Source organism: Corvus kubaryi, unplaced genomic scaffold (assembly GCF_017639235.1).
Source record: "Corvus kubaryi isolate FWS band 111438036 unplaced genomic scaffold, C.kubaryi_AGA036_p1.0 37357, whole genome shotgun sequence".
NCBI classification, from domain to species: Eukaryota; Metazoa; Chordata; class Aves; order Passeriformes; family Corvidae; genus Corvus; species Corvus kubaryi.
This window is the reverse complement of record NW_024581117.1, coordinates 8,219,037-8,244,236: the sequence shown is the minus strand read 5'-3', so window position 1 is coordinate 8,244,236 and position 25,200 is coordinate 8,219,037. Positions and strand designations below refer to the sequence as shown.

Sequence of the window (25,200 nt, the reverse complement as noted above, 5' to 3'; positions counted from 1 at the left end):
AGAGGTGTGGAGCACAAGAAATATTTAATCCCTTGTTTTCTGCTGATTGCTGATGAGGAGGGAGAAGAGGAATACATATTTTACAAGGATTTCTGAGAGTTACAGTGCTCTGTGGACTGCAAAGTCCCGTAATTTAATCCACAGGAGAAACCATCTTTTCCCTCTGCATATCAGAACATCAATTCTATATCCCCTAAATTTCTCCTTCCCCAGCTCCTGCATGTGCCTGTCATCAGGCACGTTAGTGACAATAGACTCTACAATAATCCTATTTATTAATCAGTGCTATGACTGTTCTTGCTGATGGGCGCAGGGATGTTGTATCTGCCTTTGTCTTATCAGCATATTTCCAGATAAAGGAAAAACAATGCATCAGGATGCTTGCAGGTTCTCACACCAGAGGGATGGGAGATACTAAAGCCTCGTGTTGCTGTTATCAGCTCATTTTAAATAACACTTCAGATGGTGCAAAAGTTCAAAATTATTTAAAACAAAAACTAGGACAAGTGTTTCTACCAAGTGCCAGCACAAGCTAGCCCCTTCTGTTACCACTTCAGCCTAAAAAACGTATGATAAACACTGAGAATGGCTTAAAAACATAGGCTCAAAAAAAGACAGAACACATTCTCAGTCTCACAGTTGGAATGCAAATTTTGTTGTTTTGAAAAAATTAAGTGTTCTAGTAAGCAAAACTGTACTAAAGATTGAACCAACAAAAGCAAGTTGTGTTCCCTCCTATGTGGTAGCCGAGATGTTTTCTTCTGGTTTATTAAAAGTTTGGAGAAAAGCAGTGAGAAGTTAAACAATGAGAAAAGGCTTGGTGTACTGTTTTAAATACTGGAATTTCATTGCTCAGTGTCGCACCAACAAAACCAGATTTGAGTACAGGCCGTTCAGTACCTTTTTTGTGTTCCAAGTTGGCCTCATCTTTACCCGTCAGTGATACAACTGTAAAGAATCAATACAGTACTCAATTTTCTGTGCTTTCATTTACCTAATGTTGCCACAGTTCTAGGAGCAAAAGACTTCACAAGTTGGCCATCATCTGTGAACACCATTTATTTAGAAGTTACGTGTTACACTGCTTTAAGGTTTACCATAAATGCTTTTATTTTCAACAGGAAATACCCTTAATAGGACAAAAAAATCATAAGGCAGAATCATGATCTAGTTGGAAAATTCATTTTAAGAAGATGATGTAATTATTCCAGCCATAAAGTAACATAGGAAATTTCAAATATTGCATAACAAAATATCCTCACACATGACTTTGAGAATAGAATTTCCAAGCCAATCCACTGTTCAGAATTGTGTATGTGTGTTTATATATAATCCACATGCTGTTTAACTACAGGAATTCTATGTCTGGCTGTTCTCTTCCATATATTGCATGAGCTAAAAAATACTTTTCAGACATTCTGGCTGCTAGAAGATTATTGGTAGTTTGAAAATTAATAATTTAAATTGGGCCTCTTGTAAGATCATTCCCGTAAGTCTGCTAGGTAACTAGCAAGAAATATAAAATCTAAGAGCCCAGAGTCCAGCTGCCTCCCTCTTTCTCTGAGCTCTATTTTACTTCTGAATAATGACCGTGATCCTGGTGGGAGTATACATAGAAAAAAAAAATGCTGTTTTACTTAGTATTTATAAGTATGGCTGAGTCAATCACAAAATGTTACACAAGCTTGAAAAAAGTACAGCAAGGGGGAACAAATGCTTGGGAAAGGAACAGTTACAGAGTCATGGAACAGCTAGATAGATACTTGGACCCAAACTTCCAATATTTGAATATTTTCAGGCTTTTTAGGTTTGGCTGTACTTCCAGCTGCAGCTCCATGCTTGGACACCTCAGCTGGCCCTGTGAGTGTCTGTGTATCACCTCAGGACTTGGGCTGAGCTGCGGCTGCAGCTTCACACAGTGTTTTTTCTCGGCTGAGACACTTCTAATTACCTCTGCCCAGAGCCAGAGTCATCCAGGACACAGCAACTAAAGTTCATTTCACTCTGGTAATTTTGTAGAGCCAAATGGAAAAGTGTCTGTCCTCAGCCTGATTTGTCCTTCTAAGGCTCCTGGATGGGTGCAGTGACTTTCACTGAACGTGGGTCAAGCACTGGCCACCTGATGTCGACCACAAACGTGGTGATGATCATTTTTGTAGATACTGAAGTGCTACACTGCCAATTTAAGAGTGTAGAAGTGATATGCCTTGGGAAAGAGTGAAGTGTCCCATAAAAAGGTACATGGCTACAGCAGCAGCCATGCTAATCTCTGATCCAGGGCATAAAATAAATTCTTAGTGCTCTGAGGGCAGTGATTGAAGCCCCCTTCCTCATGGCAGAACTTGTCAGAGTGGCAACTGGGCTTTTCTGAGGTGGAGGGAAAGGATATGATGCCACTAATTATTTTGCAAAGTAAATGAACACACATTTCTTGTGCAAAAGTCCTCAACTGTTTCCCAGAATTGTAATCTTTTCCTGATGTCAAGTGCAAGCAAACTGTACTGGCTTCACCTAGATTCTTGGCAAAGAAAAAATTCTAAAATTTAGGACATATTTAGCTATTCTCCAGAACTATCTGTTCCATGGGATACCAAAAGCAAGAGAAAACATTTATGTGCAGGCAGTACTGTTATACAGGAGCCAGCTTACAACACTCAAAGAGCCGACAGAACACATAAGGAATTGCCAGTTCTTATTTGGATTGGCACTGGATATTCAACATTCACTGTAAAACTTTTCATGCAACTTCTCTTTGTTGTTTTGGGGTCAAACTTCAAGCAAGTGACTGTCTGGATTCCCTCAAGCCCATTTCAGTTTCTGAGTCCACTCAGGCTCATGTCCAGGCCACAAGGCATGGTAGTTTTACTGGGGGACTGACAAGGAGCATAAATTGAAACCGTATTCTGTCCTGGCCCATAAAGATACCTGAAACGAAGAGTATTTCTGGAGCTCCAACAGTGTCAGCAGAATTACAGGAGTCAAAAGTAAAGACTGTTTATATGTATCTTTCAGTTCTCAACTACACATTTTTAGAAGAACTGTCCAGTCACATGCTTGTTAAAAGATCTCTAATACTATCTTGTAAGCAAACATGAAAAAGGCATTGAACCCTAGAAAGACCAAAAACTGAAGAGAGCAACAAAAAACAAAAACCAAAATGCATAAAAAGCAGTTTTGGAGACATTCCCATAGTTCTTGGATAAGTATAGGAGATGATTATTCCTCTAAAAGTAGGTATGGAGTGTCTGCCTTGGAAGATGCTTCTTACTATATTTTACTGGTCAAGGCTGTTAAATTGATTTATGTGACTAAATCAGCTGTAAGATTGGCAGCATGGTGAGTCCTACAGGTGTATGGTTGACCTGTATAACTTTTCTGCTGTCTTTTTTTCGCATTATTTTTGAAGTTGAAGAACCTTTCAGGTGTTACGTGTTGTATGATAAGTACTGGTTTATCTTTGTTATCATTTGCAGCCCTCTCCCCAAGGCTGGCACTATAACTTCCAGAGCGGGTTTTTAATCACAAACCCCTAGAAGTTTCTTACACTCTGGGCAGTACTGCTGCTCTCCTCACTGCCTAGTTGTGTGTAAGATTTGCTAAATTGCTGTTCCCAGATAGATTTTGGGGCCTCTTTGGTGTGCTAATCCAGCAATGGTGCCTGTTTACGCATAAATTTACTAAGATGGTCATGTCTTGTAAATGCTGGTCTGAACAATCTGCTAAAATTGCATTTCTGTTCATAATTTTGTAAATACAGCTGGAGATCATTGTTTCTTCTTTCAGAAGCAGGTATTCTCTCATATTACCAGCCCTGGGCTGCTGGTGAGTTACCCTACCTGAGGAATCATTTTGGAAGTAAGAGATGTCTCTGGTACTTCTCAAAGGGGAAAATCAGCCACCACATGCTGATCCAGGCCCTTCTGTGTTTCTTACTGGGATATGTGTTGATGGATTTACAGAGCTGCTTCAGGATGTGGGTCATCTTTGCTGGGTCCTGTGTAATGCTTTTGAATCAAGTCATGAAATGCTGGTTTTGGTGGTTTTAAAGTGCTCTGGAGAAAGCCCCAGGAGGTAACCACATTGAGATTTGGCCTTGGTGCCATCAGCATTATTAAGGCAGTGCAGATGTAGCCAGTGTGACCTTTTTGTTGACCAAAAAAGGGGTTTTAGCTTTTGCTGGGATAGTATGCATACATTGCACTCTTAGCCTAAGGAAATAATGATTTGTTCCCTTGTCCTTTTTTTTTAGACACTCATGTGCGTAGCACATGCTATGGAGGCATCAGAAAAGGGCTGTGTGTCCGTCCCTTCCCTGGTGCTGTGACAAAGTCTGAATGCTGCTGTGCCAACCCTGACTATGGCTTTGGAGAGCCATGTCATCCCTGCCCTGCTAAAAACTCAGGTAAAATTTTGTGTTTATTTAAGTAGTAGAGTGAAAATACAGACTTAAAAAAAAAATCTTGTTGAGATCACGTTGTCGATTTTTTTATGCCCTAAAGAAAAGTGAATAGGGTACACATGGGTGAATTGTGGGTTCCTGAATTAAGTGTTTGCTATAAGTAATAATTCTTGCAAGAGAATAAGCAGAATTCTCCAATGAATCAGTAAATTTCCTGGTCCAGTCAGTCCAGTTTAAAAAAGCAGCCCTTATTATTTCCAGAAATCTGTATTTCATGTTATAAGAATCAATTCTTTAGGTAAACCAGATAGATTAAAAAAAGAAAAATCTCTTGACTGCAGAACTGAGATGATGCATCTTGGACAGAATTTCCATTCAGTGTTATTTTCTGAAGCAGCAGATGACTACTTAGAAAAAAAGAAGCAAAACTGACATTGTGATTTAAAGCAGTAAATGAAAAGGGCATCGTGTCAAGACTGTAAAGAAATCACCTGAGTGTTTAACTCTTTGTCATCTAATTTTGGTTTTGTGTATGTATGAAAGTTCAGGATGGAGTGCTGCCTGACAGATTTAACTAAATTATCTATAAATGGCTATTTCATGTGAACACTGGCATTTCGTTAGTTACATTGTAGAAAAATTAGTTTGGAAAAAAATCACGTAGATTTAGTTTAGGATGAAAGGAGTTGAAATACTGGAAATAACATTTTCTTTCCCCCAACATCTCTGCTTTAACTGAGCAGCTGAGTTCCATGGCCTGTGTAGCAGTGGAATTGGTATTACTGTTGATGGAAGAGGTATGTTGCATATTTTCTTTAATAATATGATTCAAAGTTAAAAATCCCTATCCTCAGAATTATGTTTTTTGATAACATACTAGAGTGGACTTTTCAACCTTAAGATTAATATGTTGATTTTATTATTTTAATTCTCAAAGTACAGTATTTTTTACATTACAGTGTTTAAGAAAAGGCTGGAATTCATTCTCTACAACAGTGGATTTTGCCTGACCCTATCAAGAAAAAAAAGTAATATATATATATATACTTTTTTTTTGAGATGAGAGATTTTTTGAGATTAGGCATAAAACAGCTCTCCCTCATTTGGGCAGTGACAGGAGTCACTTGCATTTGAAGTTGATTTTCATTCAGCTGAGATGGTAATAGAGCAGTTTTTCACTCCAGATCCAGTGTTCACTCATGCTTATTTGCATGGACAGATTTTTTCTGTGTAGAGTTAAAACTGGGAAGGGAGCTTACTGAAAAAAGCATATCCTTGTGAAAAACAGTCCTGAAAGTGACCCCTTGCATTTAGTACTGGGAGCTGTAAAGCTCCAGATCCTTTTTCTAGTACCACAGAGACAAGGATTTTAAAAACTAATGGCTGAGCCAGGCCTGAAGTAAGGGCAAATCATGCTGCAGTTGCCAGATAAGTAAAATGGGTTGAAGAAGGAATAGGGGAATACAGGAACACCAATTTATTGCTGTGTTATAATAATTATCCTTTTCAGCATTAAAACTCCTATTCCATTCAGCACGAACAGAATGAGAACTCCCATCATTATATTTAGTAATGGCCTAAATAACTTTTTAAAACAACACTGTAATAAAATAAATTCTGTTTTTGTTCAGTGCTGTATGTATCTGCATATTTTTTTTCTTAATAGCTTGACATGTTGCAAGCTTACAAGTAATCTGAAATCCACTGAATTTGTGAATTGTCTCAGTTTACTTTTCAGTGAATTATACATGGTCTGTTGAAGAATCTCTGTCTCAGATAAATAATGTCAGCATTCAGTAGTGCTGTTGTACAAGCAGCATCCTGCCATGAGAACTTGCATGCAGCCTGGTAGGGAGGTCATGTGTCCTTTTGGATACATGGAAAATACAGTTTCTCATTAAAACATTAAAACAACTGTGCTGTCTACCAAATGCATGACAAAGATCATGGGTTCATGTCTCAGCTAAAGTCCTTCTTTGTTCAGGTTTCTAGAGCAAACACAGGATTCTCTGTACATCTTGTACAGCAACATTGCAGTCAATTTTCATGCTGCTGCTCCTGTCACTGACTGTACACTGCTTGTGTGGCTTGTCCCCAGGATTCAAACATGTTTAGTAAGCTACAGAATACATTTTGCTCTAAAGAAAATACAAATCTGAAGTAGTACACTAAATCGTATTTTCTTATTAATTTTTTCAGGTGTCTCATAGCATTGAGTTTTATCCAGGGATAGCATGGTTTTTCCAAATGCATATGTGATTAAATGTAAATCAGTATCTAAACTGCACTGTGATTAAAGAGGGAAATGTTCTTTACAAAAAGTTGAGCCCTACAAGTATAAAACAAGCCTTTCATGAAGTCACAGCTAGGCCAGCATCCCCTCTGTTCTTTCCTGGGCTTGGGAAAGGAACTATTTAAAGTAATGGGCTTACCATATGGGAAGAAGGAAAATATTGAAAAACCCTCTTTTCCTTAGAGGCAGAAAGTATTAAAATTAGTCCATTCCTGGTCTTATAGTTCGTATGAATATTTTGGAATTTTCCAACTACAGCAGAAATTTTATATGGGACTGTAAATCAGGAATATAACTCATCCATCATCCTGTTCTGTCTACCTGAGAAAAATTTTAAATTTTCAACAAGTTCTTACAGGACTGAATAGGCTGTAGTTTTGACATATGCATTACTGCTGTATTAGGAAAATTCTTGTGTCACCTTATAAATTATAACTTCTTATCTAGATCCCTAAACCACAGGCACTGAGTGCACAGTCTAGGTATTTTGCATCAAGTTTTTTCTTACAGACACATAGTTCCCTGTCAATTTAGGTTGGAAAGGATATCTGGACGTCATCCAACATAACCTTCTGCTCAGAGCAGCAGTATCATCAAAGTTGAACCATTTCTCAAGGCCTTGCCTGGTGGAATTTGGAAAATATCCAAGGATGGAGTTCCCATAGCCTCTTTGGGCAGTTTGCTCCAGTGTTTAGCCACACTTGTGGCGAAGAATTGTTTTCCTGGTGTTTAATTTAAGTTTCCACTGTTGTATCTTGCAAATGGTCTCTTGCCATGTCATTGTGCACCTCAAAGAGGAGTCTGGCTCCATCTTCTCTGTAATCATCTGATAAGATCAAGGAACTGCTGTTAGAGGTCACTCTGATATTTCCTCTTTTCAGCTGAACAAATCCAGTCCCTTCAGTCTCTTCTTACATCTCAGGCACTGATGCTGCTGAGGGAATTCAGTCACAGTGACATGAGCTGTGTGTAGTCAGGAGACCTTTGGAGCATGCTGAAGGGACAATATCTTAATCCAGGTGATAGTTTAAACATAGCAGAGGTGTTACTGGGTCTGTTGATTACCAACACAGCTGAACTAATTAGTGATGTCAAGACTGATGGCAACCTGGACTGCATTGGTCATGCCCTGGTGGAACTCGTACTCTTGAGGGACCAGGTGAAGAGTAAAGACAGCACTGAATTTTATGAGCATGAACTTTCAGTTGTTAAAGGCATCAGTGGATGGGATTCCATGGGAAACTGCCCTCAGGTTTAAAGGAGCAGAACAGAGCTTTGAGGATATTTTCCTGATATCACAAGAGCTCTTTGCTTGTGCATGTAAGAAATCAGGCAAGGAAGGCAAAGACCAGCATGGCTGAATGAGGACCTTCTGATCAAACTGAAGTGTAAGAAGGAAATGCACAGTCAGTGGAACCAGGGAAGAATCTGTGAGGAGTACAGGAAAGCTGCCCAGATGTGTAGGCATGGGATTGGGAAAGCTAGGGGCACCCTGGGGCTGAGTTGGCAAGGAGTGCCAAGACAGGCTTCTATAGGTGCCTTAGGAGGCTTGAGGAGTGGACCCATATAAAGTGGCCCAAACCTGGACACAGTATTGCAGGTTCAGCCTTCTAGTGTCAAACAAAGGAGAATAATCACTTGTTTCAGCCTTCTGTCTGCACCTGTGCTGTACCTTGGTTCTGAATGACAGCCTCCACATCCAGTGAGTCAGGTGTTGCCCACACCTCTCACAGGAACAGGTTTGTCATACCTGTCAGTGTCTGATTATCTTCTGTTGTTGTGCTAATACAGATATTAATGAGTGTGCTTTGGATCCTGATATTTGCTCCAATGGGATTTGTGAAAACCTGCGTGGCAGCTATCGCTGTAACTGCAACAGTGGCTACGAGCCTGACCCTGCTGGAACCAATTGTGTGGGTGAGTTGTTGTTTTTTATTGTGGCTGAATTATTTATCACTACATTGATGCTGATTTGACCTGACTGAATTTAGGTCGCAAGGCACCTGCTTCTTCAAGTTATAATGAAAATGCAGAAAATCTGGAATGGTGCTTTTCTCAGTTGCTGCATAGTTATTATTCTTACTGTATGTTTTCCTGTCGTTTAGTGGGTGAGTACTGCTGTTTGGGAAGTGTAAGCAGGAGATAACACTTCAGGTTTCGTTCTCTGTCTAATTAATTTTATTATTCATGGTCATACATGAAATCCAGTGTTTTTTTTCTTTTGGGAATTCTTACATCCAAAAAAAGTGTATTATACCACAAGTGCATTGTACAATAATGTTGCTTATAGCCTTGTAATTTTAAGCAGAAAGGTGAAGTTTGGTTAAATTACAAGCTAATGGAAGTTTCTCTGAAACCATCAGGATACTTAAAGTATCATCCTTAAGTACTGTGTTTATTTTGCACGTAAAAGTTTACTGACCTGTCACTGCTGTTTGTGCTCAACAAACCCCCACCATTTCTGGTGGGCAAAACCTGGTCCATATAGCTGTGGTACAGTTTTCATATCAAACATACCTTCTTGGTGATGCAAAGCAAACAAAAAGTAAAGAAAGTGTTTCCTTTCATCTGCTCAAATAAAGGAACTTTACAGCTAGTTACTTCCTAAAGCCCTAAGTACGACCTTTTGTCAGAAAAAGCACTGCTGCAGAAAATTATTGGTGTTTTTCTTTTTAAAATGCTTCATGTACTATTCATTCTCCAAGTGGATTTTATGGGAAGGGATTTTATTTATCTAGTTACTCTTGGGACTAGGTAAGTGCTAGTATAATCTATGTATTTACTTAAATAAAGATAAAGCTCACTGAATGTGAAGAAGTGTTTACTCTTAGATAGAATTTTTCCATGAAAGAACTGAATTATGAGCACAGACATAAAAGGGTGAAAGATTTTAATTAAAGACATAGATTATGAGGTGCCAGGAAATAGAAATGGTAATCAGTCAGAATGCACACAGTATTTTTGTCAGGTCAGAGTGGGTTTAGAGCATGAGCTATGTTGTTCTGTGTTTTTACAGAGCGTATCACAACAGATTGCAGTCCAAATCTGAAGTTATTCTATGAGATTCTAAGGAAATAAAGCATTCATCATGCTGCAGTTTGGGTTAAAGGATTGTATGAGAATAAGCTGAAATTGCTCTTGAAAATTTAAATTTACAAATCCATCTGCCTTTCCGTGGTTGAAATCAGATGAAGTTAAATTAAGGACAGGTTAGTTTAGAAGAGCTGTTTTTTAATTCATGGCTGCCAGACATAAATCTTGGATTCATCATCTGGGGAAACTTAGGCTTTATTGTCTGAATCCTAAATGTATTCATAAGCACAAGTTGGAAAATCTAAAGTAGTTGGGGAAACCAAAATTCTCCAGATTGTAGTTATAGTGCATTCTCACTTCTCTATTTTTAAACTTAAAAGCTCTCTAAAAGTCTATTTGATTTAAGATTTCAGTTGCAGTATTAGGTTTGGGAACTCAAGCAGACAGTAAAGAGGAGACACCCTGAAACAGGATAAAATGTCAGATTTATCCGTACTTACTCTATCAATATTCTTCTATATGCTTAGGTTATTGTAACATGTGATGGGCATTAGAAGAAAAGGCTTGAAATGATAGATTTTTTTTTTTTTCTTTCATAGAATTAATAATAGGGCAATGAGGAAGACACATTACTTTTTATTAGAATTATTTTCAGTTAGTTTAAGAGAAGTTCAGGGAATTATGTTAAGATATGGGATTTTCCTAGTCAGTGTGCTTGATATCCTGGTGTTAATCATAGGTTTTTTTTTAAATACAGTGCTCTTCTGGAGGGGAGGTACATGTGTACTCTTGAGATGACTGCCATACATGAACTGTACAGGATAGACTTTAATGTACTTCATGGATAACAAAAACAATTTTAGCCTATTAAACAGAGTTAGAACAGTAATTAACACACCGCTGTTTGTGTGTTTAAAAAAAATAGTTAAAATACTGTTTTCAAAGCAAATAGACCTTCCTGAATTCATATGGTGTAGACACACTAATGACAAGGTCATTGCAGGAAAACATAATTATTCTTTTAAGACTGACCATTAACTAATTTTTGAGCTTGCTAGTAAAAAAAAAAAAAAAAAACCAACCAAAACTTTAGAGGCAGAACAGAAATTTTTGCAGTAAAAACCTGAAAATGAGTTAGATCTTTGAAACTAAGAACTGTCATTTTTGGTCATGGTCTGACTCCTGTCTCTGCAGACGTTGACGAGTGCTCCGTGAACGGGCTGCTGTGTGACAATGGGCTCTGCCGGAACACCCCGGGCAGCTACAGCTGCTCCTGCCCCAAGGGTTACCTGTTCAGCTCGGAGACAGACACCTGTGAAGGTGAGGAACCTGCAAGTTGTGTCCATTTGGTTGTCTATTGTGTCACATCGAAGCGAAACGATCACAGGAGATACCAGAGGAGAAGAGAGAGCTGTGATGTTGCATAAATCTTCACATTCCTCCTGTAATTTCTATGCAGTACTTTTTATTGTGCTGGGTATTGCTGTTGAATTTCTTTTAAAGTAATAATTTTGGTTTTATATGAAAATGCTTTCCTTTCCTTAGCTACAACATTTTTAAACTACAATAGAGGGCAATATGTGCTTGTCTTTGACCATGTACCAGGAACACCGTGTCTGTCATTTAGGAAAATGCATCTGTTTTGATCACAGACTCTCCTTTTTCTTTTCTCCCTTCTTCTCTCCCTTCAGTCTGTGGTGATAGTTAATTCTAGCTCAAATCCTGTTATGTGTGATGCATTCCAGGATCTGGATATTACTGCCTAGTAATACTAAAATTGTCCTTTATTTTTACAGTGTAATCAAAATTGCTTTCTTATATTACTATTTAACACAGATGTTAAAGCTGAAAAAATGTCATATAGCAGAAACTAATGATAAATTTTAATTAATTTAAAAAAAATATGGAAAGCTGTACCAAAAAAAGAATAAAGTTTGATGTATTAGCTTATGTGCCAACTCTTAATTAGTATTTGGTGTAGTAGAATTTTAGTGGTCCTCTTTATTTTTTGTTTGGTTCCACAGTCCGTAAATCTCAGCATTTGTGATCATTAGAAAGTTTTTATAGTAAATGGTTTTGCATTTCTGTGAGTGATGGGGAAGCTATAATTTCCTGTTGCAAAACTCTTGTTATGTGAACCAGTGTAATCCCCCAGATATTTCTGAAGTGGTGGAAGATGTTATTGTCCTCAGCTCCTTGTTATTATTGATCAGGTGGAAGTTACTGCCATACAGCTAAGCAAACATATAGAAAGGAAAGTGGAAATGTTTTAGGTTCTGGTGGTATAAAGTCATTCACATGTTCTATACAAAACTTCCTCACTCCTTCTATGCAAAATAAATTATATTCCTTTATATTTTAATACATGTGGATTTCACAGGTCACCTTTAAGAGTTAGTTCTTGCTCTTTCTGCATGTTGCACTTGGGTAGCACTTGTTCAGATTGGGGCTTTTCTTGTGCCAACCCCCATGGATTTACAGAGCTTTCTGTGCCAAGTTGTCTCAGTGCCTATCTACCCACAGTGCAAAGGAATTTATTCTTCAGGGTATGTCTCTGTGATTAGTGTCTCTGCACAGGAAGTTTCTGGCTGTGGAAACAGTGTACTGTGTGCCCTTAATGTGCATGTTTCTTAAGGAATCTTCTAGATAGAAAAACTGATACAGTATGGTAAGGGGAGGTGTTACGACCAAGAACATCAGACCAGAAAACAGTGACCTAAAGCTAGGTGCATGAGAAGCCAGAATGCAAACAACCCAGCCAATCTTGTCGAATTAAAATGTATCTACGTTTTCAAGCAGTAAACTTAGATTTATTTTTTTAGGGTAATAATACTATTAATATGTTATACATCTTTAATCTCATTGTTAGGTTGACATCTAAATTTAGCCAGTGAGGTAAAAAAAGCTGGTCAGGAGGGGTTTTGTGTAAAAGTGTCTGTAAAACCTATTAAATGTGTTGCATTTTTGCTCCTATTGAGTAGGCAGTAGTAATGCTGGGTTGGCAGCAGAGAAAGAAATTACTCTTTTTCTGCCCAAATCCTGTTTCTTGTAATTCGTTTTGGAGTTACAAGTTCACTGGTTGTAAAATCCTGCTGTAGTCAGGAGCTCTGTGCTGAGCTCTGAAAATGTTCTGATGCTTATTACTCACCACTATATTTTTAATATGACTCTCATCAGCAACTCTGAAGAAACAACAAAACCCTTCACTGGTTTTGTTTGTAGTTCAATTGAAATTTTTTATCAATTTGATGTGAGGAGTAGGAGACTGGTTTGAGGCTCCAGAGTCTGTGAAAGTTGAAATTTTTATGACAAGCTCCATGGTTTAGTTTGTGTTTCCAGTGACATAACTAGTTAAATGTAAACCAGATGTGCTTTGAAGTTCATTTCCAGGAATGTACAGCAGACTGTTTCAATTTTTGTTTCTCTGACGTTTACAATGTACACTCACTTCACTTAAGAGAAAAAACATTTTAAAGCATGCCTCAACAAAAATCTTCATACATACTGGTTTTTATTTTAAAATACAAAATAGTGTTAAAATCAGTTTGGTTTCTTGCTTGCTCTTTCAAAAATTACCATTTATTATTATTGTGAGAAGGTGGAGGGAAACAATTTTTGGCGTTTGTTTACAATGAGCATATGATTCTTTTTCACTCTATTCAACAGTGCACTAATGCTGAAATGCATTTAATATCATCTTTTAATCTTTTTTTTTCCTGGATGCTGGTTTTGGGATGTAGTCAATGCACTATTATCAGCCTATTACTACCCAAATTCATTGGGTTTGGGGTTTTGTTTCTTTTTTTTTTTCTTCTTTCTTAGCATAGTGTTAAAGCATATCAAATGGAGAAAGGCCTAGAACATGGCCCATGAAGCCAAGTGAGCTGCCTCTACTTTTCAAAAAGTGTTGAACTTTGGCCCCTCCATGTCCACTTTTTCCTTTCTTTGGCTGTAGTTTTGGGAACATTGGCTTCCAGGTGAGGCCCTCAATTATTTTTTTTTCAGGTTTGGGTTTAAAATCTGAAAATTTGAAAAAAAAAAAGTCTTCCCCTTGAGGAGGATTGATTGCAATCCTAACTTGCTAAATTCCAGGGAGAATTAAACATAGGCATGATAACCTCATATTACCTCTATAAATGTGAAGCACTTTAAGTTTCATGCATCTTCTTAATATTTTCTTAATGAGGTTGAAGTGATGTTTTGGATAGTGGCACCTGTCTGCTTTTACTTTGTATTGCACACTGGTTGTGTCTGTGCAAAGCTGTGTGGTTGGTTGAACTGCCAGCTCTTAAAACAATGTGACACTTTACATGAAGATCACCTGTTTCCAGCTTTAAATACCTTCACAGATGATGCCTGGTCCCTCATGGCAACTTCTCTGAAGCTGCAACTTTGTAAAAGAAGGGAAGAACACTCATGATTGATTGGACAGAGAACACATCACTTCAATTTTTTTAGTTTGTCCTGTCTTCTCAATTTTTTTCTCACTTTTTTTAAAGCTAGGCAAACTTCTGAAAGCAAGATGGCAGATGGAGAGGAAGCAAAAGTCTGTCTTTCTCCCAGAGCATGTCTGTTCAGAGGATTATTTGACATAAAGTGCATACTTGAGATCACTTATTTGTGTCACTGTGATTTATGATTTATTTGGTTTCTCTGCAAGAGCAGGAGAGACCACTCCCCACTACCAGGTGCTGCTGGTGGAGGGAGAGTGTGGGAAGCAACAGAGGCAGGGAGCATTCCTTGGGTAATAAAAACGGAGACAATAGAGTATAAAATATATTCACAGGGAGGAGAAGGCCTTGGTGCAGAGCAGATAATTGCTGGTGAGGACTCTGGATTGCCAGCTTGGATACAGAGGGACTTGTAGCTTATTCTCAGAACTAACAATGAGGCACATTGTCCTGACCTGATAAAGCCTCTTAGCTTTTATATCTCTGCATCTGTGTATGATTAATCTGTAAAATGGGCGATCCACAGTTTGAGAGTAGGCTTCAGAAACATAAAGCTCTGTCGTTGTTCAGAAAGTTGCTGACAGTCAAAGACAAGTCCTGTTTGCTCTTTGTAGATAAGTCCATTAAGTAAAGGATCTGTGAAAGCTGGTTTTAAATTAAGTGCTTGCTTTTGGCATGAAGAGAGACACCACTGTTTCCAAAGTTTACCGATTTCTGGGTATTTTTATCCCTCTCTCTCTCTCTCTCTCTCTTTTTTTTCCTTTTTTTTTTTTCCTAATAATATATGCATATTATTAAATGATATATTTTTAAGTACTTATTCCTTCCTGTGATGTACCTCTCTAGTGAAATGAAGGCTTGATGCATCATATCAAAATAGCAAATAGTAACTCTTAGAAAAATTTTTAAAAATACAGAAGATATTTCAATTTGCCTTGAAAATGATCTCTTGATGTTATTAATATCTTCAGGGCTTAGCTAGATACTACTAAGGTTATAATTAATTTAAATTAAGCTGGTTTAATTTATGGATATTATTGCTAGCACGTATAAGCAAGCGCTAAACATTTTTTTACTTCTAGCCTGCCAAAAGGAAATGTTTGGATTAGAATGTACAACTTAATTCAGGACCCATATAAAAAAAATAAATTGGTTGGGTTCAGGAAGAAATGGTGAATGTGCATCATCTCTCTTTGGAGAGAATTTTTTAGTGTTGTTTTAATCTTTAAACTGATTCCACTTTAAAAAAAAATCAGCAAATAATGCTGTCTGCAGGGGTCCTATTCTTGCATGTGAACAGGCTTAAAAACCTCACAGGGATAATAAACAGGATTTAGGGGCTAAAGAGAAGTACCATTTACAGTGTTCCAGTTACTCCTATTTCTTCGACATTTCCATAACTAGAGAATTGCAGCCAGCATTGTGATATTTTGCTTCTGACAGGGTTTTCTTAATTCTTCTCATGGAGCCATAAATGACAGAAACAATGAGGACTTTGTTTGTGCTCTGTATGGTGTGGCTGGGAATGCATTTGCATTCTGTGAAAAAAGAGTTTTGTTTTCTCACGGGACGGTTGTAATTGATGCTGGAGAACTTTATGGTCAATGGTGTTGGAAATCAACTGTCCTTGTAGAAAAGGGCCATTTAATTAACACTGTCAAAATATGTGCACTTCAAAATACAGGCTACCTGTCTGTCCCTGTACCTTTTGAATGCCTTGCTGGGAGGAGTGGAGGGACAAATATTCCAGGCAGTCCTGGCCCCTCATAGCCTACAACAGCATTTAGAGAGTATAAATTACTGTGTAATACTTCCCAGAAGCACACTGTAGTTCTAATAATGTCCTTTGTTTCTGGATTACAGATATAAATGAATGTGAAAGCAGCCCATGTGTCAATGGTGCCTGCAGGAACAACCTTGGATCGTTCCACTGTGAATGTTCCTCCGGCAGCAAGTTGGACCCTACAGGACTGATTTGTATTGGTGGGTATTTCCTCCTGTTATTTTCCCTTTTTATAAATAAATACATATATATATATATGTACACACATATTCTACATATATATATAAATTTTAGTGTCCTTTGATTATTCTATTGGGAAAAAAGCAGAATGCTGCAGAGATTTTATTGGAGTAAGCAGCAACAGTTGCTTGCAGGATGTCATTGGCATTATCACCTGAAGCCATTTATTAATTATGGTTTTTTCCTTGCCTTTCAAGAAAACTCAAAAGGATTGCAGTTATCTACACATTGCAGGTCTTCATAAGCTGCCATTGTTTCATACTATTTCTGTAGCGTAATTGAAATTATTGTAGGATATGTGTGGTGCTCCAGCTGGATGTGGTGTCATTAATAACTGGGTGTCATTAGTAAGTGAGTGATGCTAATTTTAAATGTTACTTTTGTTTTCAGATGGATTTGTTTGGCATTTTTCATTCAAATTTCCTGCCTTGTCAGGATTTTCTTAAGATGGAAAAAGGAATGCAAAGACTCAAGTTTCTATTTAATGGTGGAATTCTTCCATGCCTTCATATTTTTTTTAAGTGAATGTTACTTTTGTGCCTAAGCCTTCTCTTATATTTCCTTGTAACATCACTGGCTGGTGAAATTTATTATTGTTTTTTTTTCTGTTCATGTTGTGCTAATTTCTTGATATAACCACACTAACCTATGCTTTTTTGTACCTCTTATTTTTAATTTTCTTCTGTTCTCACATCCAAAGGGGCCACAAGTTCACCAAGAGCCTAATTACAACAGTGTTCTGGATTTACTTTGCAAATGGTTTTCATTGGATTGTTTACAGTGTGAGGCCTGGATAGCAGTGATAAATAACATAAAATATAAACAAACCAAAAAAAGTAGCTGAGTAGTCAGATGAAAACTGAAGAACAGGATCCAGCTACATACTGTGAGCCTAATCATTAGTTTTTCATGTTGACAAAAATTGTCTTAGGAACAATGTTTTTGTACTGCAAGTGTGAATATGTTAAGACAGAAGGGTCAGAAGTAGAGCTGATGCAAGACATACAGATTGTTACTGCTAGAGCCCAGTTTTTCACCTTGGACGAAATTTCATTGGCATTTGAAGCCTTGAGAGGAGGGCAGGCTGGGTTATTGAAAAGTGAGTGAGGGGCTGGAGGCTACAGGTGGTTGATTTGCTGTGTGGAAAAACTTACAAATGTTCTTGTCATATGTATGCCATTTTAAATCTCAAGTTGATTTTCCCGTTACCACTGTAGAGAAAGACTTGTATATTGATCCTAATTTTTTTTTTTTTTTTTTATCAGACTGCCTCTGTAAAGCACTGCTGTAACAACAGATACCTTATTCCAAAACATAACTGAAGGGCTAAAATAGTATGGCGGTTTAGGATTTTTTTGTATTCTACTTAGGACTAATCAAAGTAAGGTAGTGTCAGATTCTGACTAGCTTTTTCTTTACTTTCAAACTTGCTCTCGTGTCAGAACCAGAATCAGTACCACATTATTCAGCATAGATGTAAGCCATTTGTCTCCTTCTGTGAGCTTTCCTGGGCAGAGAGAAAAATGCCTTGCTCAAATTACAGTCAGAATGCAATTCAAAGCATTTGTACCAAAACCTTTAGCAAATGAGTGTTTTAAGTTCAGCAGTTACAGTAAAAACTTTCGGCAATAATATTGACATATTTTGCTTGCACATGGGCAGATTTTGCAATATTAGGACCATATTTGTGGAGGGGAAGAAAAGTGGAATTGTTTTTGAAGTATATTTGAAGTATACAAGTGTTTCATTGCTGTTTTGGGAATTGCCCATACCTTAGGGTTACTGCCATTTGTGCTTTTTGAAATATCCACTGTTACATGCTTTTCATACAGATTTTAGTCAAGATTTGTCGAGTGCATACAGTGCACAGTAAGTAGGATGCCATCTGCCTGTAGTATGCATATACTCTTCTTCAAGTTAGAATCAAAGGGATAAGAGCAACAGAAGGAATGTTATGATGTTGCATAATAACCCTTTCACCAAAGATTTTGTCTGGACAAAAGAGAGGATGCAGAATAAAGGAATAGCCTGAAAAAGATAAAACAAGCAGACTTTGGCAGGATAATGTGGATGCAGCTGGTATGAGCAGAGGCACCTGCTAATTAGTAGAATTCAAATAATTTTTGAGATACTGGTTTTGATTTTTCCCTCCTATGAAGTTCACTAGTAAAAGGAAATAATATTGAGCTCTGTATTTCTGCACTTGTTCAACTGTGGAGCTCTGTCCCACGTGTTTGAGGCCAATGTTCACCTAAATAATACAACTGGTTTACACTTAAATATTAATGAAATACCCTGCCCAGTTTCTGGGGCTGATTTCAGTCGCATTCTTGGGAGAGTTTTTTTCTGTTGCTTTAACCAAAGAAAGGTTGTGCTCCCTGTGGTCCATATAATTTTTTAGCATGATGATTTTGTAGAAAAGTTGAAGCTGTTTGGAAAAAAATAAGTTGGAATGATTCTTCTGTCTTAAGCACATTGTTCCTCAACATGAGGTACTAGTAATGCATCTGGCCTTCTGCACATGTAATATAAGTAAATCTTAAACCCAAGTCCTATTCTCCCATTTGTCATCAAACTAAATTTGTCTGGGTCACTTGCTTAGCTTTACACTCTGAGTATGCAACTGCATTAAAACCCTGCCCAGGCTGATCTCCCAATTTGGGTCTAACCTTACGGGCTGCTTTTGCTGTCTGATCACCAAGCTTGTTGCCTGCCTCAAGAAATGTTGTACCATTTGAGTGTAACTTTGTAAAGGTAGCAAGCAAAGGTGCAGAAGATACAACTTGTAAAGTATGTACCTGATTTGAGATCTAACTGACATTTCAAAAAATTACTCAGGCACTGAAATAACAGATTTTAAGATTTGGAGATTTGGGTATCTAAAAAGGACTTTCAGAGCATTTCAGGCAGCAGAGACAACAGTTTGACTAAAAGTCTTCTCTCTGCACAGGGGCTTTCTGGCCCATGGCAGAAGAGAGAAGCTGCTGCCTGATGGAGCTGGGAACTCCCCGGAATGGGCTTACCCTGACCTGGTCTGGGTTTCCAGCCTGGCTGTAACTCAGGGGATGGATGTGCTGGGCCTGAGTCCTCAGGAGCAGAGAGTGGAATACAGCTTAACAGGCGTGTTCAAAGTGTAGCTAATGCAGCAGCAGAACCAGGCCCCTAAAATAATATAGAACACTCCTACCCACAATATATATATATTTTTTTAGATTTCCTTACAACCTTGAAGGCTCACCTTCAAGAGACACAAGAGCACCTGCATTTCAGAAAGGGTTCAGGCAGTCACCTGGGAAAGGCAGTCCCAGGTTGGGATCTCTGCTCTTGTTGTAACTTGTGTATTTTAGATGGATCAATCACTAGATGAATTAAACAAATAAATCCACTCAAGTGTCTGGAAGACCTCTGCCAGCTGTGGGACCTGGATTGTAAAATGCTTCAAGCAGTGTGCTTTGTTGTTCACTTTTAGTGATAGTGCTATCCCTTTACACCGGTTCTAAGCTAAAATGCGTACAAAATTATTCTTACTTGTTTTAAAAGACAGCTTGTGCTCCCTTGGTACTCTGCCTGCTGGTGTCATGGACGTAGCATGCCAGCTCTTTTGGCTGTGACAACTGTGTATTGTTTTTGTTTTCTGTTCTCTTGCAGACAGCCTGAAGGGGACTTGTTGGCTTAATATCCGAGACAGCCACTGTGAAGTCAACATCAATGGTGCCACACTGAAATCTGAATGCTGTGCTACCTTAGGAGCAGCTTGGGGCAGCCCATGTGAACGGTGTGAATTGGGTAGGCTCCAATACCCTGCATTTTTTGGGAGAAGGGAAGAAGTACCACTAGTAGATTCTTGTAGTCTCTGTATGTAAAAATAAAAAACTAAACAAAAAAAGCAACCAACCAAAACAAAACAAACAAAAATCATGGAAACCACTCCCCCCAAAAAACCCCTATGAAAATAACTTGTCTTATTTAGCATGACTTGCAATCTCCACCATCAGAGACCATTCTAATAACTTTGAAGCATACCAGGAAATAACAGGTGAATAAACCTCTTAATGGTTACAATATGTTTCATCTCCACAAGGACTGTGTATTGACTGGCATAGAGAGATAAAGGACTAAAACAGTAAAGTGAAATATCTGGTAAGATTCTGGAGGACCTTTTATGCTGTGGGCTGTTAACACTTTTTCCCCAGCTCTTTTCAAACACAAAGCTTATGTACCACTATGGATTGCAGAATAGTACTACTATGAGATTGCAGGGCTAGTTCTGGAAGCTGGAAGCAGGAATGCTAACTGTACTCTAGTTTATGGCAAAAATACTGATGCCCTTAAGGTTTGAATAATGCCACTAGCAGCTGAACTGGTGTCAGGATGTTTTATCCTCTTATTCTTGATTGCTACTGTGGGCATGTGTATCCCCACTAACAAGCAGAGTGCAAGCAGCATCCAGCAGAGCTCTTAGCTGTGCAGTGCAGCGAAGATATTCCTTTGGACTTCAGGAAGCAGCATGGTCAGGTTAAACTGGTAAAACTGCTCAAAACCTAATCAATCTGGACAGATAATTAGCTCAGATTGGGTGCATTTGGGCCCTGAATTTCCCATTCTGTAACTAGTTAAATTTCAGCAAGCTCTCAAATCACTCTATGATTGCTACATTTTACATGCCTATCATAAAGTAATCTCATTGCTCAGATCCATTATTCAGCTTTGGTGGGGGAAAAAAGCTGATAATTGATGTTACTACAGTTGTAAATCTTCAGGCCTCTGGAAGGAATTTTACCTTTTAGCTACATGTGACTGCAGAGACTGATCTGATGAGATGCTGATCATTTCACTAAGGAAAGCACATGAGAAAGTAATGGTGTAGGAGTTAATTTTGTCAACTATCACTTAGTTTAAGTTGCATATATGAGTCAATACTTCTCCTGTTTGAGGCTAGAATACTCCCTGCCTTACACAGTCAAATTATTAGGGAATTCTGAAGATACATTTATTTTTAAATCTTCTGCTGCTACCTTCCTGTCACTCTAAAGCAGTAACAATTTCTTTCTGGCTTGATTCCAGACACAGCTTGCTCTAGAGGATTTGCCAGAGTGAAGGGTGTTACCTGTGAAGGTGAAGTTTTTGCTTCTTACTCAAGACTTCCCCCCCTCCCCCCCTTTGAAAATGTGAAAAAAGGAGATTTACTGTGTTGTTTCTTTCCTGTCACTTAAGTTCTCCATAAAGCTGCAGCTCTCCTGGTGGGGTCAGCAGGTAACCGAACTCTTTGTGTCCCCACAGACATAAATGAGTGTGAGGTTTTCCCGGGGGTTTGTCCCAATGGGCGGTGCATCAACAGCAGAGGCTCCTTTCACTGCGAGTGCCCCGAGGGGCTGACCCTGGACGGGACGGGGCGAGTGTGTTTAGGTAAGAGCATACCCCACTTTCCCTCCTGTTCAGCTCTGTCCAACATCTCTCCAAAATCGTTCTTCCAGGGGCTTGAAAGAAAGCGTGGTTTATTTCTGAGTTATCCCAAATAATACGCCTGCTAAGATATCTGTGCCAGTTTAGAGAAGAGCTAATAATTCCTTCGAGGAATGCATTTGTTTTGAGGCTTGTTTTGCCCTCAGTGCAGTCACTAGGCTGTGCTAAAGTGCTGTCCCTGCTCTGACTCCTGTTCAGGAACAGCAGTGTCCTGGGTGATGGATGGTGAGCACAAATATGCTGGTGCAAATTGGTCATTTTTTCAGTGCACAGGCCTGTGTGTGGTTCTTTTCCTGGCATTTGGGTACACAAGTACAACATTTTGCTTGCACACTTGGTTGATCTGTCTTTTGGTCGACCTCCTTTGCTGCAAATAGGATGGACCCTTGAGTATAATAAGCATAATAATTAACTTTTCTGGAAACCCTACTGTTTTCTCCTTCTAACTGGGTTTAAAGTAAGCGTAACAACAATCAGGTTTTTTTATTTTTAATCTGTATTCACTGTACTATTAATTTAGTAACATAAATATAGGGAGGAATTTATTTTTTTACCACAAGAGCCACAAAAGGGTCATTTTATAAGTGAGAGTATCTGGTACAGTAAAGAAATACGTGTGTCTGTCCTGTCAAATATACATAGAAACCTAAAACACATAGAAACCTGCATGAGGGGGTAAGGGTATATCTTGATGTTGGGGGACAATGAAGGAAATTCTTCTACTTTTTTGTGGTACAAGAAAGATCCAGAAATTTAAGTATAGTGCAGTGTTAGCAACTTCACATGGCTGAACACTACAGAAATGCAGAGTCTTGAGCAGAAGCTAAGCATTATGTGTGCTTGTGCCTGAGAAACAGCTGAGAAGAGGGATAAATGCCTGGTTTTTGCTCTGAAACGTGCAGATATTCGCATGGAGCAGTGCTACCTGAAGTGGGATGAGGACGAGTGCGTGCAGCCCGTGCCCGGCAGGTTCTGGATGGATTCCTGCTGCTGCGCCGTGGGGGCTGCCTGGGGCTCCGACTGCGAGCGCTGCCCCATGGCCGGCACCAAGGAGCACCAGGCTCTGTGCCCCAGGGGCCCTGGCTTCTCCAAGAGGGGGGATGTTCTGACTGGCAGGCCATTCTACAAAGGTGAGCGTTCGTTCTTGTGTCTGAGAATTAATTAAGTGTAGGAACCCAGAGTGCCGAGAATATTTCTCTGCCTGTTTTTAAGGGTTCTTACCCCCCTGAACAACACTGTTTTAGCTTCAAACCTTGGAAAAAATTACCAACAGTCAGACAAGAACTAGAAAATACAGTAGTGTGAATTAGGTGATAGACTACTATGTAAGGTTGTCACAGGGTGAAAAATTTAGAGGTTTTAGGCTTCTCTTTATAGTAAATAGATAAGAGTAAAAAATATCAAAATAGAGGATTGTTGTTGTTCTCTAAACCTTCTTCTCCTTCTTCTACTACTCCATGTTCTGCAGTAAAAGTAGTTTCGATTGACTGGATAGAAAATTCCTCAGTTCCTAGTCATGTTTCTGAATAATTGGTAAGAAAGTGGAAAATAATGTACGTTTTTAGTAACTATTGGCTAAAATATCTTTAAAAGGCTGTGTAAATCTTGATAATTGGCCTCACTCCTACTTTTCTTCCTTCTGTGCTGTACCTGGGTCACGCTAGTGGCTCAGTTCCTCTGATAAGACTTAATAAACAACTATCTGGAAGCATTGAAACTAAAGGAGACTTTATCTCTCAAACTCCTTGCAAGGACTTTCAGCAAATTCTCTCCAATCAGGAGATACTGACTTTATGGCACGGTAAAGTGTCAATTACAGGTGCATCCAAGAGAGTATCCTGAGGAAATTCCAGGATTTGGGACTGTTTGTTGGGTGCTTGAGAAATGTGGTAAAGGTATTTGCCTGGAAGAGCTGATGTTACAGGTGGGGGAATTCTCTGCTTTTCGTGGGAGCTTGAGAGGAAAAGGTGCAAAGTCTGAGTGGCGTAAGGAGAAAAAGGAAATTCCTGACGGGAGAGGAGCTCTGAATTACAGCAATAACAGAAAATGTGCACCTTTTTTAACGCTGTGCTTTGCAGAGAGGGTCGGATGAAGATCTGTGAAGTCAAGGATTTTAGACATAAACATAAACTATTACTAAAATTTGACTAGGGCTCTCTGAGAGATTGAAGAAGGATGGGTTCTTTCTCTGGTTTGAAGAATCAGTAAGTGATGAAAAGGAGAGGGTGTCTGTTGCGTTATGATTATGAGGGCAGTGACAACAGGGATCTGCAGTGATAAAGGAGTAGATAAAAGCATTTTGTCCAGTTTTTGCTGGCTTCACCTCCTGTAAAGCAAAACCAAAACAGAATAGGCTGGAAAATGTTAAGACAAAAGACCCAAGTTACTTTAGATGGCTAAAATCTGAGAAGAAAAACTAGATTTCTGTGTGCAGAAGCAGAGGTGATGCAGAAATGTGGTTTTTTTTTTTTTTTTTTTTGAGAATGCATTCTGAAACATTTGTCTTGAAATACTTTGAGTTGCTTGAGAAAACTATAACAGATTGGAGCTCTGCTTCACCATAAGTTCACCAATTTATTAACTCTAATTTTCAGGAGTTGTTAATCTCAGGCAAAGCTCTTGAATTTCATTGGTGCTTTACTAAACAAATAAGGAAAATAACAACAACAATTATAATTATAATTTTATCAACATTTGTTTAGTTAAAAAAGTTAATTAATAATTATTTTATAAATATTGTCTAGGCTGAGATTTTCTGAGGTTTGGCTTCCTGTTTCTGCCTTCATATTTGGACCACTGTTGTGTTCCATTTGCAGGAAAACATAGGAGATTGATGTTTATTTCATCGAAGATGTTTCTCAGTTAAGGACATTTCTTCAGCAAATTATATCACAGAGTGTAGGAAAAATTCATTCAGCTTTGTCCTGTGCAAGATCCTTGTCTTAGTTTGAAGATAGGTGTCTGTTAAGGAAGGCAGGAGTCTCCCTCGGAATGGAAAATGTTACCCTCTTCCCTCTGAATTGTTATAATTTTGAAATTAAGGGGCTTTGGGCAAATATATGGGAAATAGGAATAAGAGTTCTTTACTAATATATATATAACAAGGCAATAATACAGAAACACTGGCTTAGACAGAGTCAGGATATGACCTGACACCCTGCTGGGCAGGGTGGTGGTAGCAGTCCGATTAAATGGTGGCTGCGGTCCTCTTTGAATTGATAGAAATGGTTCTGTCAAAGCGGTGATCCTGTAGAAAGGTCTGGTCCTCCTCTGAAGGTCCAGTGGTGGTTATGTAGCTCTTGTCCTCTGGGAATCCAGTAGGTAAGGCTGACTGTGGTGTTTAGAATCTCAGATTATATCCTGGCAGGAATGCTTGGTTCCTCCCCCGGGGCGGAGCATCTCACAATGGGATGATGTCACTTTATGAGTCATGCAGTGAGGCTTGGTGGCCCATTAACATAAAAATATCTCCACAGGGAGTTATCAGGGATGTGTCACGGAAGAGATAAAGAACACTGACCCACCTGGTTTTAACAGA

General features: G+C 38.7%; 1 protein-coding gene across 3 annotated transcripts in view; it reads left to right on the top strand.

The window, feature by feature from the left end:
* Nucleotides 1–25,200, top strand: part of FBN2 (fibrillin 2) — a 118,070-nt gene that overhangs the window by 46,014 nt on the left and 46,856 nt on the right. For all 3 annotated transcript variants that reach the window (XM_042033625.1, XM_042033624.1, XM_042033623.1), the window contains 9 exons: nt 4,250–4,402; nt 5,143–5,196; nt 8,484–8,609; nt 10,920–11,045; nt 16,040–16,159; nt 19,848–19,985; nt 21,264–21,314; nt 21,480–21,605; nt 22,565–22,792. In XM_042033625.1, the coding sequence (XP_041889559.1) occupies nt 4,250–4,402; nt 5,143–5,196; nt 8,484–8,609; nt 10,920–11,045; nt 16,040–16,159; nt 19,848–19,985; nt 21,264–21,314; nt 21,480–21,605; nt 22,565–22,792 (1,122 nt within the window). The remainder of the gene's footprint in view (nt 1–4,249; nt 4,403–5,142; nt 5,197–8,483; nt 8,610–10,919; nt 11,046–16,039; nt 16,160–19,847; nt 19,986–21,263; nt 21,315–21,479; nt 21,606–22,564; nt 22,793–25,200) is intronic.